Source organism: Ictalurus punctatus, chromosome 12, assembly GCF_001660625.3.
Source record: "Ictalurus punctatus breed USDA103 chromosome 12, Coco_2.0, whole genome shotgun sequence".
Classification (NCBI taxonomy): Eukaryota; Metazoa; Chordata; class Actinopteri; order Siluriformes; family Ictaluridae; genus Ictalurus; species Ictalurus punctatus.
Window position 1 is genome coordinate 11,740,800 of NC_030427.2, and position 20,754 is coordinate 11,761,553.

A 20,754-nucleotide genomic window follows, 5' to 3' on the forward strand; every position below is an offset into this window, starting at 1 on the left:
ATGAGAAATCCAACTGCTACACGACACAGCTGCACCGAGTTACGGCAGAGAATCTGCACTTCTAGTTAGCTACAATGAGTGCCATTGTGTTGATAGTGATTATTAGCCTGGACATTTGAAAGCTTGTAATAAACCAGCATGCTTATTTTAGCCTACACATGTCCTGTCCAAGCCTGACAGTAATTAAGAAATGAAGAGACCCCAGATGCTAGATATTTGTGCTGCTGAAGCATTTAAGATGCTAGCTGGGTGAAATGGAAAGCAGGCTAGTCACTATTATGAGTAGCAGTGTGTCAATACAGGCACATTTACAGTGCAAAACCAAGCTAGACAGCAAGATTAACAGATGTTAAAAAAGCTTACATTTCTGCAAATGAACGGTAGATTTTAGTAGCCAAGGTCACATTCTCATATTTGCAGTTTCTGATCATACTGTAGGTATTTAGATCCAAATAATAGGTGGAGCTAGTACTCACCTAATCAAGGGCACAAGGTGTATCATATTTCTTTATTAAGAAAGATTAGTTTAGCAAGCAGCTTTATCAGTGAAGTTGAGGATGTTAACTGACTAATATTATCTAGCTGTACAGCCAACTGAAGCTACAGCTAACGTGAGCTAGTTTGCTAATGTTATGAGTTTAGCTTGGACTCATCTGCTAGAACAAGTTACTGTTAGTGAACTGTGTAAGCTATTTATTACAGAAAAGACAGATTTTCAAGAAATGAAAAGAGCATTTTATTCCCAAACATTCTCCATGATGACAGATAAAAACAGATTTATAAAGAATAAATTAGCAAGCTAGCTCCATAGTTTTTATTAGCACCACTTAGTTAGCTATGCATTGTTAAGTTATGATTCAGAAATCAGTTTTCACCCATAATCATGGAAAAGGTTTGGTAAAGAAATGCCTACGCATTGTGACCATTTGTTGAAAATCTTTGTATACAAGACAAACTTTAATTCTTTAAATGAGCAAATTTGTTTTTTTCTTAATCCAGATGGTGATGTAAAGAGAAAGGGATAGATGGAGGAATGCTGCACCACTGAGTGCGAGATTATTTTGTGTCCTTTACACTTCAGGTGACTGACACAGTTTGAAATATTCCCCTGCTGAGAAAAACCACAACAAAAAAAATAGAAACCCGCATAGAATTTGTAATGGTTTTAATGGTTATAATGGGAATTGTATTGGTTTTAATGGAAACGGTAATGGTCTTTGTGGGTCTTTACTGGTAATTTGTTGCCTTCATGAAAGATGTATGACAGAGCAGACATATATACGTACAAGGTGCATAAGTCTTTGTGCGCATACATGCATATGTGTCCCTGTCTGCGTCAGCATGTCTGTGTGGGTGGATGATGTTGTATATGTCTGCAAGCTCCTCTTGAGCAGTGTTTTCTGCTGGCAGGTCTTGAGCCGTGCTGTGTGAGCTGGCAGCATACACGCTTAAGAGTGAGGACTGGAACAGATGGATGGATTTAATTGATATCAGGCTTCATGTCGGTGCGTGCATGTGTTTATGCATACAACTAAATATGCTAAATCACCCTTTAAACAAACACACAAGGATTCTTGTCTGTTAATGTGCAAATGGTGTGTAATCTTGAATCTTTTGAAATATACACTCATGGGATTCAGTGGATCTGATAGGCTGCATCTAACACACCTATCCGAGTCATGTGCACTTTGCAGAAGATCATAATCGGTCAATGCAGTGCACAGTGGGGGCAGTGGTGGCTTAGTGGTTAAGGCTCTGGGTTAGTGATCAGAAGGTCATGGTTTGTGGAAGGTTAAGTGCTGTAGAAAACAAAATGTGTTGTTAAAAAAATCAACATTTCTAATTTTTACATCTTTTGGATATATTTTATAATCCCCTCAAGGATTAACAGTGCTGTTAGCTAATAGTGAGGCAAGGAACTACTTTCTTTGTTCTCATTTTGACACTGAAACTTTTCTAAAAGTTTCCATTTGAAATGTTATATTAATATTAATTAGTTTTACTTAGCTCTGCAGGTGATGCATTTAAGCAGGACTACTTCTTACAGCACTCTAGTTTATGTTTCTAATTGGATATTCATTATGCGTGCATTACTGTTATTTATTTAAATGTCTTTGTGGTGAGTGAATTTGATGTCTAATTGTGAATAATGTGTGTGCTTTGTATCTAATTAGATTCGTATTGACTCATATTGGCATTGTGTACTTATGGAGGTGCATTCTGTATTCTCTGTACACACTCACACAGTTTGCCTAAAAGTAGCCTGCAGACTTTGTGTGACATTCAACTTGTCCTTTAACTGACTGGCGTAATAATGAATGAACATTTCAATTTCTGTCCCATTTTACTTATATATATATATCTATGTGTGTATCTATCTATCTATCTATATCTATATCTATATCTATATATATATATATATATATATATATATATATATATATATATGTGTGTGTGTGTGTGTGTGTGTCTGTGTGTGTGTGTGTCATGTAATCGGAGAAGGAACTCTGAACTACAGTTCCCAGCAGCCACTGTATCACAGTCACATGACCACCTGCACCTGAAACACGTTCTTGTTAACGAGCACTCGTGTATATAGCCACAGTTTGCATTGCATTCTTTGTTTTCCGTTTGTCTTTCTCTGCCATTGTTCCTGTTGCTGTGTTTATGACCTTTGGTTTATGTTTATTTTTAGCCTTAGTGTTTTGCTGCTGATTCATAGTTCTTGTTTTGTGTTTGGTTGTGCTATAAATTATAAAAATTCTGCACTTGCATCCGTCTCCACCTTGGAATTGTGACTGTGTGTGTGTGTGTTTTCAATCAACCTGGAATTGGATGTGTGTCAATATTGTCTCAATGCACTGTGAAGAGGATAATTCGAGTGGCCAAAAAATCTCCAAGGATCACAGCTGGAGAATTGCAGAAGTTAGTTGTGTCTTGGGGTCAGAAAGTCTCTAGATCAGCTAGATCACTACAAGTTGTTTGGAAGGGTTTCAAGAAAAAAGCCTCTACTCTCATACAAATACAAACTCGAGCGTCTTCAGTTTGCCAGACACTACTGGAACGTCAAATGGGATTGGGTTCTATGGTCAGATGAAACCGAGAGTTTTTTGGCAATAAACACTAGAGGTGGTTTTGGAACACACAGAGAGGTAGCCATATGGAAAAGTACTTTATGCTCACAGCTAAATATGGTGGTGGCTTTTTTGGGGCTGTTTTTCTGCCAGAGGATCTGGACATTTTGTTAGGATACATGGCTTCATGGACTCTATCAAATATCAACAGATATTAAATGAAAACCTGACTGCCTCTGCCAGAAAGCTTAAAATGGGCCATGGTTGGATCTTCCAACAGGACAATGATCCAAAACATTCAAAATCAACACAAAAATGGTTTACTGACCACAAAATCAAGGTCCTGCCATGGCCATCCCAGTCCCCTGACTTGAACGCCATAGAAAACCTGTAGGGTGAACTGAAGAGGAGAGTCCACCAGCAAGAACCTCAAAATGTGAAGGATTTGGAGAGATACTATATGGAGGAATGGTCTCAGATCCCTTGCCTTTTATTCTCCAACCTCTTCAGGCATTATAGGTGAAGACTCAGAGATGTTATCTCTGGAGGTAGCACAAAGGTAGCACAAAGTATTGGTTAAAAGGGTGCCAATGATTGTTGCACACCTATATTTAACAAAGTTTTTTTTGGATAAACTTGTGTTTTGTTTGCAATTGTTTGATATCTATAAGAGCAGAGTATTTTTTTGAATACTTTTAACAAAACATCAAAAGGTTAAACAATAAAGACATTTTTTCACAGCCTTCTTTGCTCAAATTTACCAAGGGTGCCAGTATTAGTGGAGGGCACTGTATACAGCACTCTTACACCATTATTTTAGGCGTAAGGTACTCACACACAGCTTTTGTATATGAGAATCTGTGTCAATTTGCAATCTAATGAACTCTGAATTTACATTTGTTTCTAGATTATACTCTGTTTGTAATTAGGTTTACAACATGTTTTTAAGTATTTAATTAGTAATCTGGATTTGAAGCTAGTGCAACTAGATTAAAAAAAAGTTTGTGTATACAATATACTGCTGTACAATGCAGTAGAAGAATATTTAACCATTTATTACTCATAATATTGCTGCAAGATTATTTTACTCATTGCTTATTCTACCTCCTCACACAAGTTGGCAAAAGAGCATGTGGTTATCTCTGTAGCAGTTATGGATTAAGAACTTTGCTCAAGGGCAGTGGCACTGGTATCTCTCCTACTGCAGGCTCGCTTCCAATAACCCCTGCCAACTCTGGGATTTGATCTTGGGGTGCATGTCCCTCAGCTCTGGAATTGCTGTCTGTCAGTGCCACTTACCCAGAATGTTCCAGACTGTAATACTCTACTGGGTTTGTGGTGTGTTTCCTCTGAATACCAAACACAGTAAACAGAAGAAATTGTAAACTTTTAAAAAACAAAACAAAACAAAAAAATCACAAAAAACTAAACTTACAGTTCTTTCGTCTGTACGTTGATTGGACATTGCACTGACTTTTAGTTTCATCTCCAAACAGATTTTAAGGGGGGAAAAAAATGATAGATTTAATAAGCAGGCAGAACAATAATAGCACACAACATTTACACAGCCATCACTGAATAAATCTACTCTCTAGCCTAGAAAGAAATCAGCCCCAGACTGTACTATATACCATTCTTATATCCATTGGTGGTGCAGTTGAGCTTGGTTTCACTAAAGTCCATAATAATCTGCATTAAAATATTAGTTAACTACAAATAATAAGATGAAACCTTATATTGATGTCTTTTTAGCTTTGAAAGACAAGAGGAGCTTAGATCTAGCTAACCCTCTGCTGGTGTGTAATATACAGAGCATATTTAAAATGCAGCAAGCAAACACCAAGGCTGTGTTTTGGTAATTTTGCTCTAATATGCTCAACTTCATAGCCATCACGATTTACATTTGGAATCCCTGTCACTCATCTATCCCAATACTTTATCAGCAAAATGCAGTTTGTTAGATGACTACTTGGATGCCCGAGGGAACGAGCCAACACAATTGCAGATTTTGAGCTAAAGTTTGCCAGAAGGCATTGTGATCTCATTTCTTTTTCAAAAGAGGGAATGAATGTCAAGCAAAACTATAAACATATCTCATATTCGAAAGCATTTCCTTAAGCTTATCTTATGGAAATATGAATATTTAATTGCTGTTTCATTTTGTTTCATTTCTGTAATCTTCATTACATTTTATATGAATTGAGTAATTAAGAAAAATTAATTATAAAAAAAAATGCAAGTCTATCCCTGCCTCCCAAATTGCATACTATCCATACTAAATAACATCCGAGATTAGACTTACTGTGTCCCAAATCGTAGTATGTTGAAATGATCCCAAAGGTACCTGGATGGTCTACTATTTATTTCCAGTAGATTTTTGAAGTCTGGATCCATGGACACTTTTTTAGCTAATATTGCCCACAACTCCTTGCAGGATGGAGGAGGAGTGACGGTTTGCTTCACCGAATTCAAGCATGCATTTTAGAGAGGTATAAATGAAATGTGGAAAAATACATCATTAACAAAGTGGTTAGCATGTTTGTCCCGCACCTCCGGGGTTGGGGGTTCTATTCCCGCCTCCACCCTGTGTACGTGGAGCTTGCAATCTCCTTCAGGGATTTCCTCTGGGTACTCCAGTTTCCTTCACTAGTCCAAAAGACATGCATTGTATGCTGATTGGCATCTCTAAATCACCTGTAGTGTGAGAATGGGTATGTGAGTATATGTGATGGTACACTGCAATGGGCTGGCACCCTGTCCAGGGTGTCCCCCTCCTTATGCTCCAAGTCCCCTGGGACAGGTTCTAGGCTCCCCATGACCCTGTGTAGGATAAGCAGTACAGAAAATGGATGGATGGAAATTATATAAGGAATGCTGAATGAAGAAAAGCTGAAATGCAAGGAGGAGTTTGTTTACGGTGAGAGTGTTCTCTTCCCGACAACAATGTTCTTTTTCATTACATCACGTGTTAGTATGTCCCAGTACTTGCATACTCTTTTGCTACACACTCAAAAGTATGTATGTTTCTTCATTAAAAGAGTACTATACATACTTTTAGTACATAGTATAAGTAGGCTAATTTGAATACAGGGTATGTTTCACAGTCTAATTAGCAGGAAGTGATACAATCGCTGGGTCTCAATGATCAATCTTTTTGTAAAATTGTGTGTAAATGTTTTGTAGGCCAAACTATACTAAATAATTCTGATTAACAGAAGTTTTGGTAACTGATTGATTTTCTTCATAAAACGAGTTCTCATAGGATACAAACATTTTTGTTTTGAACTAACTAGATTTTCATGAATACTGCATTTGTTATGTAAAGGCTCCTACAAACATTTCATGCATACATTTGTTTGATCCAGTTTGACAGCCGAATCCTGATCCTTAATGTTAACCTGAGTCCATGATGGACACTTCGGAGTCATAAGGGAAAGTCAGCAAGGGCATGTTGAAAACAGTATTGAAGTCATAAAGAGGGTAACATCCTATGAAATACAAACGACTGCTGCTGCTTAGGAGCTCTTCCTTAAAATATTTACAGGTGGTGTGGACCAAAACTACAGTAATTACCTGATTAGCGAAAGTCACAAGCCACAGCTCGTAAAAAGCATCTGTCAGCACAGTGGTTGACTCATCATCAGTGGGTTTTTTTTCTCCCCAACCTCCGGAATCACTGCATTGCACATACCCACACTGAGCGAAAGCAGAGAATAAACACGGCAGCAGTCTTCTCTCTGCTGTGAGTTCCTGAAAACCTCCAGCAGTTCAAAGTCAGGCTTGAGCATCATATCAAATATTGATGCCACCATTCCGAGGAGAAACAGCAGTCTAGCGGTGTCTGTTTGCCAGCACCTAGTTATATAAATGCAGTGTCAAGGAACACACACTGATGGGAAGGGGCAGTGGCTCTCTTGGTGGTTTTGAATAGCACAGTGTGAACACAATCTCAGAAGGCCTGCAGCAGGTCTAGGGCAGCAGACTCACCTGTCTGACTGAATTTACCTGCTGGGCACTCTCTCTCTCTCTCTCTCTCTCTCTCTCTCTCTCTCTCTCACTCACTCACACACTCACACACACACACACACACACACACACACACACACACACACACACACACACACTTCTACTGGAACCCTGGTCCCTAATGATGACTAGAGTATATCTGGAATTGCTGTGAAATGTACCTTGTTATGGTTCAAATGGATAGCAATTCCTTTGAGGCTCGTGTTGTCCCTGAACTAGCAGAGTCAAGCACCTTCCTCCAAATCCACTAGCTTTGAGTTATTAGTTTCCTCTGTGCTTCTTTTTCCACAGGATGCTATATTTAGTATATTGCTAGAGGTGAAAATGAACCGGGTTCTAGATTAAAGATGCATTATGCTGTCTTCAAAGGAATGCTGGGAAGTGGATCGTACAATGTATGGCACTGTGGAACTCGGTTATGATATATGGCATGTCATGCAATATTAACCGCTTGACAAATTATGCTTAAAGTGATGATTTTGTGTGTGTGTGTGTGTGTGTGTGTGTGTGTGTGTGTGTGTGTGTGTGTGTGTGTGTTTAACACATTCTGGTCTCTTTACTTTAATTCTTCTCTTTCTCTCTCTTGGCACCAAAATATCACTATCATAAATGAAAAGCATTTCTTGACAGAAAGTACAAGGCAGGTAACATGACATCCAAATATGCTCTAGAATCATGTATTGGAAAACAACTTACATTATAACCTGCTTTTCAGTCATCATCTAGGACTTTTTCTGGTCTCATGTGAGGGTGGGGATCATAATCACTGTTTACTTTCACATAGAAGAATTTCTGTGAATTGATTTTGCACAGTTTACATCTCTTTTGTGCACATGCGTTTGCAAAATGGTAGGCACTAGGTTCATCCATATGCTGTTTATTATTTTTCTTTGGTACCTAAATATCTCCTAGTCTTTTTTCAACCTCCAGCTGTACAGTTTTGGTGAGCCTGTGCCCTAGTGTAGCTGTAGATTCCTGTTCTTGGCATCAACATGTTGCGTATTCTGAGATGCTTTTCTGCTCATCATGGTTGTGAAGAGTGGTTATTTGAGTTACAGTAACTCTAAGTCTGGCCATTCTGACCTCTCTCATCAACAACTTGTTTCTCCTCATAACAACTGCCACTAAATGTTTATTTATTTTATTTTTTCTGCACCATTCTGTGTAAACATTGTTGTACATGAGAATCCCAAAAGACCAGCTATTTATGAAATACTCAAAACAGCCTGTGTGGCAACAAACAACCATGTCATGGTCAAAGTCACTATCACTATCACATTTTCCCCCCATTCTGATATTTGATGTGAGCATTAACTGATGCGTTTGGCCTGTATCTACATGATTTTATGCATTGTGCTGCAATCACATGATTGGCTGATTGGCTAACTGCATGAATGAGCAGGCGTACATGTGTTTAAAATAAAGTGAGACAGTATGTACAGTACATGTTGAATACATCTGGTAGCTTATGCTTATTGTGAGAGCTAATTCATGTCTGATGACTACAAACTGTAGTTGTTTATGCTCTTGATATGTGTTTGACATTTATAGAATTTGGCAGACACCCTTATCCAGAGTGACTTACATTTGATCTAATATTTATACAACTGAGCAGTTGAGGGTTAAGGGGTTTGTATTGTTATTGTATCGTGAATCTGTTTTTCTCTTCAGGGTTGTGGAATACTCTCTGGACCTTCAGAACATCAATTTAACGGCCATCAGGACAGTCAGAGTTCTGCGACCTCTCAAAGCCATCAACAGAGTGCCAAGTAAGTTCTCTAATATGTTCTAACATGGCATATATACTTTATGGTGTTCATTTTGTTCTGATGGTGGAGAAATCTTCCCCAAATGGCTCAGATGATTTTCAAATGGCACATATTTATTTCTGTCAAAATATGTCAGGTTTAGTCAAATTTGTAGGCAGGTGGGCCATGTAAAAAAAATAAATAAAAAAAAATAAAAAAATTCTGGTACAATCTGTTTGTCATAGTATCTAAGAATTATTTGAAACAATCACATTTGCATAAAATAATTAAAAATTTCCACTCAATTTCTCTTTGTTCTAATAAAAACTATTCTCATTATGTCACACCACTGCCTGCCTTAAACTACATTACCCATCAGCCTCACAGACTACAACCAGGTCACATGCTCTAGCTCATCAAACTCTTGATTATGAATACAGTGCATACGGAAAGTATTCACAGCACTTCACTTTTTCCACATTTTGTTATGTTACAGCCTTATTCCAAAATGGATTAAATTCATTATTTTCCTCAAAATTCTACAAACAATACCCCATAATGACAACGTGAAAGAAGTTTGTTTGAAATCTTTGCAAATGTATTAAAAATAAAAAACAAAAAAAAAGCACATGTACATAAGTATTCACAGCCTTTGCTCAATACTTTGCTCAATACCTTTGGCACCAATTACAGCCTCAAGTCTTTTTGAGTATGATGCTACAAGCTTGGCACACCTATTTTTGGGCAGTTTCTCCCATTCTTCTTTGCAGGACTTCTCAAGCTCCATCAGGTTGGATGGGGAACGTCGGTGAACAGCCATTTTCAGATCTCTCCAGAGATGTTCAATCGGGTTCAAGGCTGGACCACTCAAGGACATTCACAGAGTTGTCCTGTAGTCACTCCTTTGTTATCTTGGCTGTGTGCTTAGGGTCTTTGTCCTGTTGGAAGATGAACCTTCACCCCAGTCTGAGGTCCAGAGCGCTCTGGAGCAGGTTTTCATCAAGGATGTCTCTGTACATTGCTGCATTCATCTTTCCCTTGAACCTAACTAGACTCCCAGTTCCTGCCACTGAAAAACATCCCCACAGCATGATGCTGCCACCAACATGCTTCACTGTAGGGAGGGTATTGGCCAGGTGATGACTAGTGCCTAGTTTCCTCCAGACATGACGCTTGTCATTCAGGCCAAAAACTCCAGGCGGGCTGTCATGTGTCAATTTTACTGAGGAGTGGCTTCCGTCTGGCCACTCTACCGTATAGGCCTGATTGGTGGAGTGCTGCAGAGATAGTTGTTCTTCTGGAAGGTTCTCCTCTCTCCACAGAGACACGCTGGAGCTCTGTCAGAGTGACCATTGGGTTTTTGGTCACCTCCCTGACTAAGGCCTTTCTCCACCAATTGCTCAGTTTGGCCAGGTGGCCAGCTCTAGGAAGAGTCCTGGTGGTTCCAAACTTCTTCCATTTACGGATGATGGAGGCCACTGTGTTCATTGGGACCTTCAGTGCTGCAGAAATGTTTCTGTACCTTTCCCCAGATCTGTGCCACGATATAATCCTGTCTCGGAGGTCTACAGACAATTCCTTGGACTTCATGGCTTGGTTTGTGCTCTGACATGCATTGTTAACTGTGGGACCTTATATAGACAGGTGTGTGCCTTTCCAAATCATGTCCAATCAACTGAATTTACCACAGGTGGACTCCAGTCAAGTTGTGGAAACATCTCAAGGATGATCAGTGGAAACAGGATGCACCTGTGCTCAATTTTGAGTGTCATGGCAAAGGCAAAGTGCTTTTTTTGTTTTTTATTTTTAATAAAAAATCAAACAAACTTCTTTCACATTGTCATTATGGGGTATTATTTGTAGAATTCTGGGGAAAATAATGAATTTAATCCATTTTTGAATAAGGCTGTAACATAACAAAATGTGGAAAAAGTGAAGCGCTGTGAATACTTTCCGGATGCACTGTAAGTATTAATAATCAGTACAGAAGGACTACACAAAGGCTGCATCCGAAATCGCGTACTGTGACATGTATGTACTGTATTCGATGCAGTACCTACTGCACAGCCGTTGAAACAATACATATTAATTAGTATGTGTATGTAGTATCACTACAATCCCAGACAAACTACATCCGCCATGTTGGCATTGTCATGTGACCGTCGATGTCATCATAAACACAAACATCTTAAAGGGACCAGAGTAATTTAATGTGGACAGTGTTAACAGGCTGAGGTAAATTCATTACCGTTAGCTCGCCTGGCAAAGGCATGATGGAGATATTAAAAAAGGTTCCAAATGCTGTGACAACTGTATTCTTGTTTAAACCTTCAACAAGTTAACAATTTGTTCAGTAGTAGTAATGGACTAAGTATCTCCAACCGTGTTAGACATTACAGGAAGAGACTCAGTAAGAGACAAAGCAACCTCTCAACAAAAATGCAGCAACTCACATTAACTAATTAATTAATTCATTTTCTGAAACCACTACACTTAAACTTGTTTGCTTGTGACACACTGGGGACCCTTGTGACAATATGCCATGAATCTGATATGTTGAATGATCAGAGTTTGAGTTTATTTTGTATATTAATGGACAGCAGTTTAAGACAGTCTGTTGAGCGCTTGTACATTGTTTGAGAGAATACCTATAGTATATGAACACACATGCTGTTTTCTTGCTCTATTTTGTGGAAAAATAGTCAGTTATATGAAATAACTTGTTCTTCAATTACTCAAGTGCTAATAGTGCACACAATTTGCACAAGATCAGCCCGTCAAATTTCAAGGGTACAGTAATAAAAGCATTAAAACTAAACAGCAAGTAATGATATTTCCTGTTTAACTTGCAAAACAGATCAGATTAATCAAAAGGAGACCTTGGAGTATAGCACCTGAGAGCCTCCTCAGTTAGAAATGATTGCCCTTGACTTAATTTGCTCAAAGTCTCAAGGATGATTAGATAAGACCACCGAATCCTCTCAATCACACATAATGTGGGTTTGTGTAATAAGGAGTTAATAAAGCTGAGAGACTTATGTATCATCCCGTCTCTCAGCAATGTCAATATACAACAGTTTACAGGACCAAAGTGGAATTGGTAGAGCTTTAACAGCTAAAATTAGTGCAGAATTATTCTATGAGAATGTTTTAGTGTGGAATATTGGAAGAGATTTTTTAGACATGCCCGCTATTACAGTCCAATAAAGAAGCTAAAGGTTTTTTCTTAACTCATCACGTGCATCTTAATTAATGTCACACTCAAGAAGTTTAACCGCATGTGATTTAGTGCTCTTTCTGACTGGTTCTCCTCTTGCCTCCATTCTCTCTCTAACTACACATTTAAAGCACATTCAATCCTAATGAACTGCTATTGATGGAACAATAAATCTAATATTGCTGACATGCGCCGGCCTTGCATTTGACATTAATGCAAGTTGGGAAATGTGTACGCAAGCACACATTTAGTATTTAGATTTATCACCTATGTTGTCCTATGCTACACTTCTAAATCATTTTTACTACTAAATGATTACATTTGGCAATTTAGTTGGTGGGGTTGGAGGTGGGTTGGAGTAATTGGAAGAGATTTGTTTAGTGAGAGAAATGACCTACCAAACAACTTTATTGCCATATGTAACAAAACTAGAAGCCTTGATTGTTCAAATCAAACTGTTATAAAATTAACATGAATACATCTATCGGTCTGGGATGTCTGTTTTCTAGAAAACAGCCATAATAACAAGATTTTTTCCCTACTAATAATATACTTTTTTCTCTACATCTGAGAACATAAATATTTTTCAACAAAACTATGTGGAACTGTTATTATTTAGTTAAGTATTCTTGCTAAGTATGATTTCCTCACAAGGAGAATGTTTCACTTTGATCAAGTTGTTGCATAGCTATATACCATCACAAAAATGTCATAACTATTTTTGTAAAAAATGTCAAAAAGCTTTTATCAGGCTACCACCCATGGAAAAAAAAAAACCATGAAATTTGGAGAATGTGGAGACAAACTTATAAATAAATAATATTCCAACCTGTAGTCCCTATCAACAGTAAGAATGCATACAGTTCAGGACATAAGTTTACAGTTACAGTTACAGAATTTGCAAATATTAATAATTTTAAAACATGTTAGTAATAAAAAATTTAAAAAAATATTATTATTATTATTATTATTAATAATAATAATAATAATAATAATAATAATAATAATAATAATAATAATAATAATAAAATGGGTCATAAAAATTGCATTTTGTTTTTTATTTAGTACTGCCCTGAATAAGCTATTTACACCCCCTGGCTCTTAATGTATCGTGTTGATTTCTTGAGAATCAATGAATATTTGAACCTTTTGTAATAGCTGTGTATGAGTCAGTTGTCCTAAGTGTGAAAAGATGGCTCTCAATACCATATAGCCATTGTTAGAAAGTGGTCAAACATGCAGAAGAAGCTGAAAAGCAAATAATGTGCAGAACCTGGAGGATTTTTCTGAAGAAAAGTGGTCAGTTTAACTGCTCAGAACAAATCCCGGTAACAACACACATTGTTCAGAATCAAGCATACAGGTGCATCTCAAAAAATGGGAATATCAGTTATTTGAATATAAGTTCTTTTTTTTTCGGTATTTAATTCAAAAAGTGGAACTTTCCTATATTCTAGATTCATTACACATAAAGTGAAATATTTCAAGCTTTTTATTTTATTTTAATCTTGATGATTACAACTTACAGCTCATGGAAATCAAAAATCCATTATTAATACAGAAATGTCGACCTGAAAAGAGCTCTAATCAGATAATTAACTCAAAACACCTAAAAAGGTTTCCTGAGCCTTTAATCTCTCAGTCTGGTTCAGTACACATAACCACAATCATGGGGAAGATGAAAGTAAATTTTGCATTTCATTTGGAAATCAAGGTTTCAGAGTCTGGAGGAAGAGTGGAGAGGCCCAGAATCCAAGTTGCTTGAAGTCCAGTGTGAATTTTCCACAGTCAGTGATGATTTGGGGTGCCATGTCATCTGCTGGTCCACTGTGTTTTCTCAAGTCAAGAGTCAATGCAGCGTCTACCAGGAGATTTTAGAGCATTTCCATCTGCTGACGAGCTTTATGGAGATGCTGACAAGCAGGACTTCGCACCTGCCCACAATGCCAAAACTGGTTTGCTGACCATGGTATTACTGTGCTTGATTGGCCAACCAACTCAACTGATCTGAATTGCCAAGAGGAAAATGAAAGACACCAGACCCAACAATACAGGCTGTTATCAAAGCAATCTGGGCTTCCATAACAAAGTGCCACAGGCTGATTGCCTCCATGCCACGCCGCACTGATGCAGTAGTTCATGCAAAAGGAGCCCAGACCAAGTATTGAGTGCATGAGCTGTACACGTAATCATCAAGATAAAAACAAATAAAGGCTTGAAATATTTCACTTTATGTGTAATGAATCTAGAATATGTTAAAGTTCCACTTTTTTAATTAAATTCCGCAAAAAAATTTCTTTTCCATGATATTTAAACTTTTTGAGATGCACCTGTATGTAAACTTTTGAACTGGTTCATTTGTCTGAATTCAGTTATTATTGTGTTTTGTGGACTATATGTAAACATCTGTTATGTGAAATATCTTATTCAGGGCAGTAGTACATGCAAAACAAAATGCATTTTTTATGATCCCTTTTATTGTTTTTACAGTTATTAACATGCATATGTAAACTTATGACCTCAATGGTACATAATTCATGCCATTTCAGTATCATTAATTATTAATACAATACAAGTATAATGTAATGTATGTATCATATATCCACTTTAACCTCAGTTGTATTCTCACTGTATAATTAGTTTAATGGCTAAGCTTATGCTTCAATGTCATATTCACAGCATTCATAGTTATTCATTTAATTGTAAACATTAGCACACTCTCACAATATATAAAGCCATCAGGGTCATGGCAGCAGTGATGAATCATAAAGTGAAGTAAAATGTGCAGTGCTAGGATATGTTATGTAGAGTAGTGATTTTCAGAGAATGACTGATGTTATGAACCATTACAACGGAGGTCTCTTTGAGGCTCTTTACATGTAAGTCTATTAACAGACATATATTTAGTCAGAAAAGTAGAGAAGGACATTTCTAAAAAATAAATCTCATATTGATGTATTTTTATCCTTAAAAGACAGGAGGCCTTAGTGCTGCTAGCCAGTTCATACCAGTTCGTCTGACATCCTGATGTTATACCACAAACATTCCCTTCTACCTCTCTGCTCTCTCCTTTTCTCTCTTCAAACCCCAAAGTAACCTGACTGAAGGCTGAAATCCATGTGGCTCACAACACATGGGCTCCAGAAGCAGGTGGATGCAATTGCAATTGCTTATTCAAGAATGCAGATGGTAGAGACCAGATCATAAGCTGTCTGGTTCACCAAAGACAAATGCATACGCATTATTCAGAAAGCAGTGAGTAACAATAAGGTTAGGGAACTGGAGAAAGAAGAAACTCAATAAATGGAATTACATCTTGCAGTTACAGCAATCACATCCTGCAGAAATGCCGTTACTCTTAAATCTCTCAAGGAGTGTACCTTTACTGCCATGACTCAAGATCGAATGACTGATAAAAAGCTAATTCTTTACATGATGACTCGGGTTCAGTAATGATTCGGTGTGATAGAGCATGTCTTTATTCTGTGAATCAATTTCAACTCCCCACTCCTGTCCTTTTCTACATTTGTGTGTCATTTCCATCCCTACAGTGTTCATCCTACAGATTTCTGGGATTTGGGGATTTTGTATAGGATTGCAGGAATCCTGTATCTTTCTGGTGTATCTAATTTTATTTTTTTGGTGTAAAATTATATGATTCATTTAGTAAAAAATAATTCCTAGTCATTTGATTATGATTCATGTATGCTAAAGTTTAGAGATACATGAGTATGATTCTTAAACACTAAGTCGTTTGTATTTGATTCATTGTCTGAAGAGTCATTTCTGTGAATCAGATTTGATTTATTTATACTCTATAAGAGTCATTAAGTAATGAATCATTTCTGGACATTCAGATAATCGTTGTTCCTTGTCATATATATATATATATATATATATATATATATATATATATATGTATGTAGTACAGTCTAAAGTATTACTAGCACACTCATTTGATTACAATTTATGTACACTCGAGTTTAAAATTATATATCATTCTTGAACACTGTATTGGTATTTGATTCACTGAATTAATAGTAATTTATTTACACTGCATGAGTCATTAAGTAAATAACCATTTCTGAAAAAGCAGATAGTCATTGGTACTTGTGTATATACAGCATACATTGTTCCTATCACACTCATATTTTTTTTAGATTCATGTATTCAAGAGTTATGTGAATATGATTCTTGAACATTGTGTCGTTTGGTTTTGATTCATTCAATTAAAATTAATTTATTTACATGGTATAAGTCATTAAGTAAATAATTATTTCTGGACATAAAGATAATCATCTTTTAGATATACTATGTAAAGAATTCCTATCACATTTATTTGATTGTGTTTCATGTATGTAAACTTTAACATCATGTGAGTATGATTCTTGCGCACATATGATTAATTAAATTAAGAATCATTTATTTACACTGTATAAGAGAATAAGAGAATTCACTGTATAAGGTATAAGTGAATTCAAACTAGCGGAAATGATGATCTAGTGATTCAGGGCATGGACATTAGAACTAGAGCAGACGTGGAGGAAAACCAAGAAGTAAATACAAGGCCTCAGTGACAATATGGCTATTAGGGCTGCAACATGGAGACAGATTAAAACCCAGCAAAACCACATTGTCCCTTGTCAACAATCTGGTCATTTATACTAAACAAATTTGCCACAACAAGCAGAACGACAGTCCCAGCAATGGCTATTAATAGTGATCTATAGAAGTTTGTCCCCAGTCCTGCCCCAAACTTTTCTAAACAAACTTTCATCAGTGAGACAGTAGAGTGCTGACCTGTAATGCTTTATAGCACTGTAAAGTCTGAGGCTGGTACAGAGCCCAGCTGCTGTAATTCCCCCGGCTTTATTTAGATGCTTATAAAAGAGGCAATCGGCTATTTAATTAAAGCCAATTTTCTGTCAGCAGCCATTCCGGGCTGAGAAACATATTCTTCTGCTCAGAGATTGGAATGGACGGTGGAGCCAGGAGCCTGCAGACTAAAAAAGGAGTGTCATTTTTATCACAAATGCAAGCTCTCAGTACAATGGCCTATTCAGTAAATCACTAGAGCAGACCAAGAGTACATCACTGCCAGGTGTTTCTCACAAGGTGAATGTTAATTAAAAGCATGCAAACAGACCTTTGGTGTCTACTATATAGTAACACTCTTTAAGAACAGATTCATAAATCATTATTTATGTGCTTATAATTATTTGTAAGTTGGTAATGATTCCTTCTAAGCATTTTTATAAACTCTAATAATGTAATATAAACAATTACTTAATAAATCCATAAATAATTCCATAAGGTATAACTAGTTGTTGTGCTATAATGAACATCCTTTATAAATAAAAATAAATTAATAAATAATGGCTTGTGGATAAGTATAGAGCAAGTGTATTATTGATTTACAATTATAAAAACATTATAAACATTTAAAATGTCATCACCAAATGCTTACGATATTGACAAGCCTTAACTAGGTACGCCATATGTGTCATCATTTTTGTTTTCCCATAAATTTTTGTAATGCCACTATATTTTTTAGTTTATCTTTATTTTTTCAATCATGTGTCTATATGTGTTTTTGTAACTAATTTTGAAATCAAGTGTTTCGATATTACATTACAAAAATAAAGTTTATAGTGTCTTTCAGCTTAATCATAAGGAATAATTAAGCAATATTTCACAAGCAAGAGTTATGTAATATTGAGTAACTGACATTTCAGACACAATATGGGCAAATATTTTAGATATTTTTGCTCTGTCAAGGAAAATAGTGACTAAGGAAGTCACAGCTGGATAGAGCTGACTAACTGACAGCCAATAGTAAATGCAGTTACCATTTCAATGTAACAAAGTATTGGTAGAAATAGAATTTTATGTAGCGACAGACAAGACAGAGAAGTATGTGTCCAATCAAATTATTGGACTAGAACTAACTGTTGTATAAGCTATATGTGTATAAAGAGGTTAATACTAGACATTAAAAAGTAAAATAAAAAACTTACCCTACAAAGTTAAATTTCAACCAAAACTTTATGATATTTTAACTACGGACATATTTTTATTATTATTATTATTATTATTATTATTATTATTATTATTATTATTATTATTATTATTTTGGACCTTGTTTGTTTATAATGTTAATTACAAGTTTGAACCCTTTCAGTTGAATATCTGCAATTACAGTAATTCTGACATGACATGACATGAACATGAACATCATCATGCTATAATCTTTTCAAGGTTTTGTGGTATCCAAATGCAATCAGACCCACACAAAAAATAGTCCCATTTCTGGAAAGAGAAACTGTACAGATTTCGATCTTTTAGTTTTCTAAAAGTGGTTGGTATTAACACCTCACAGTTTGAGGGTATTTTGTTCAATCCTAAGCTTGTGTTACCATCAGTGCAGAGTTTGATATTTTCTCTCCGTGTCCATATGGGTTTCCTACAGGTTCTCTGGTTTCCTCCAACCTCCCAAAAACATGCTAGTAAGTGGACTGAATACTGTGTAAAAGAATGTTGCAAATGTTTGTGTCCTATGATAATCTGGCATCCAGTCCAGGGTGTATTCCCGTCTTGCACCCAGGTTTCCCAGGATAGGCTCCGGATCCACCGTGACCCTGACCAGGATAAAGTGCTACCCGAAGTTGAATGGATAAAGTGCCCTTTGACTTCCATTATAAATGAACTTGAGTCATTTTATTATCAACATGTCCAAACACGCAGTAGATAGAGAATAGATGGGAAAATGGTGGAGTATTCCTTTAACTGCAATTTTGTATGAACCCGTTGCAAAACTTCTCTCTTTGTCCTTCTCTGACATACTCTTAATCATTTGATTGGCATTGGATTTGATTATATTTATTTTTTTCTGAGTGTCTATCTCATTTATCATTTTCCTCTATCCGTCTCACTCACATTGAACTTTGTGCTGCTGTCCTCCTCTAAATGGGTTCTTTCATGTCAATAAAAGAACAAGTTTTAATATAGTCAGCTATGTATTCTCCCCCTCTCTCTCTCTCTCTCTCTCTCTCTCTCTCTCTCTCTCTCTCTCTCTCTCTCTCTCTCTTTCACATACTATCTTGAAAAGACCATGTTTCCCCACTTACTTTATTCTCCCTAGTGAAAAGATCAGCCTCCTATAGAATCCAACTAAGGATTTTTAAATATTTAACTTTAAATCCACTTTCCTCTCAAATACAAAAAATCCACAAAAAGATTAGATATCACCCTTTTGGGATATTACTGTGCCTGTGACCAATCCTGTAGTTGTCTTTAATAGACTTTTTTTTTAATTTACTGTATTGTAAAAAAGTACAGATTCAGGGCTGTAGTTTTGTACAGCCCTGAATAATGCCAACATATTACTAATTTGTTTGGTCTTAAGCCAACATTTTCGGACTCTTCTTCAGCTTCGATTTTCAAGGTCAGAAAAGATCTTGTGATGTGCACTGATGTGCTTGGAGAGACTCACCAAGATTATTTGTTATAGTGATGAGGATATACGTGATAAGTGAGTTGCTATTGGGTTTTATGTTACCTGATAACTGAAAGTGAAGAGTGTTGACTGCATGTACAGAAGAGCACAGGCAAGGGAATGATAGGAGCTGATTTGGTTGGATATTTTAGTGCCCTGTCTCTTTATAAAGCATAAATCTATGCATAATGTTACACTATTTAAGGATGTATCAATTCTTAAAAAGAAGATGGGTGGCTGAGCTGAAATGATTGATTCTGGAATGAAGAATGCACAGAATGGAAGCTCATGTCCTTCAACAAAGCTCTCCTGATAGCTCAATGAGTGACCTTCCTTCAGTGGAAGATGTCTACAACAGTATCTGGGAGGTTTTTCCATCGTGTTCCACATGCTCTTTTACACATCACTGATCATGATGGAATTCAGTATGCCACAGGAATTTTATTAAAATTTTATGCAGAATGACTGTGGGAGGAATCCCTTTCTGAGTGGTATAGTTATAAGATTAAAAGAATAGACCTGTGTACAACTGTACACTTCATACAAAGTCATAATATTTCATTAAAGCGAAACAAAATGACTTTCCCCAGCATAGCCTTTCACAATCTGCAGTTGACTGTAGAATTGGCTTTGCCTAGTCTGAAATATATTCATTACAATCACAAAAAATAGGCTTGGCTTTACTAACAGATTGATTTACTCTGGTTGAATGAGAATACACATTTAAATTGTTTGTCTGTCTACGTGAAGCCTCCTTTTTTGTCTATGCCATTAGTTCTCTGTCTCTGACATGTGCTCTGTGTGCCATTAGTATAAACATGGCTGACCACTCCGCTTTAAACAGCTGCAAATAAGTGCCATTAAGCCATTATGGGAATTATGGGCATTAAGGCTGGCTTTGGCTCTCTGATCTGATAGATGGGATCTGGAAAGTGCTGGCTGATCTTCAAGCTTACAGACAAACACACACACACACACACCGGCCAAAGTTGGTTCAGGTTCACTCTTATAATCATACCTTTTGAAAATTGCCTGATGTGGTATTGAGTAGTGGATTTTGCGTCACACCAGGGAATAAGATGCATCCTGGTAATAATTATATATGTAATTTAGATTTATAATATATATATATATATAATTGATATATGTAATTTTATGTAATACAATTTAGCATTGTGACTAGCAGTCACAGGG

General features: G+C 36.6%; 1 protein-coding gene across 1 annotated transcript in view; it reads left to right on the plus strand.

The window, feature by feature from the left end:
* Nucleotides 1–20,754, plus strand: part of LOC108272343 (voltage-dependent T-type calcium channel subunit alpha-1I) — a 143,720-nt gene that overhangs the window by 13,265 nt on the left and 109,701 nt on the right. Inside the window, exon 3 of the mRNA XM_053684293.1 lies at nt 8,772–8,869. Coding sequence (XP_053540268.1) covers nt 8,772–8,869 — 98 coding nt within the window. The remainder of the gene's footprint in view (nt 1–8,771; nt 8,870–20,754) is intronic.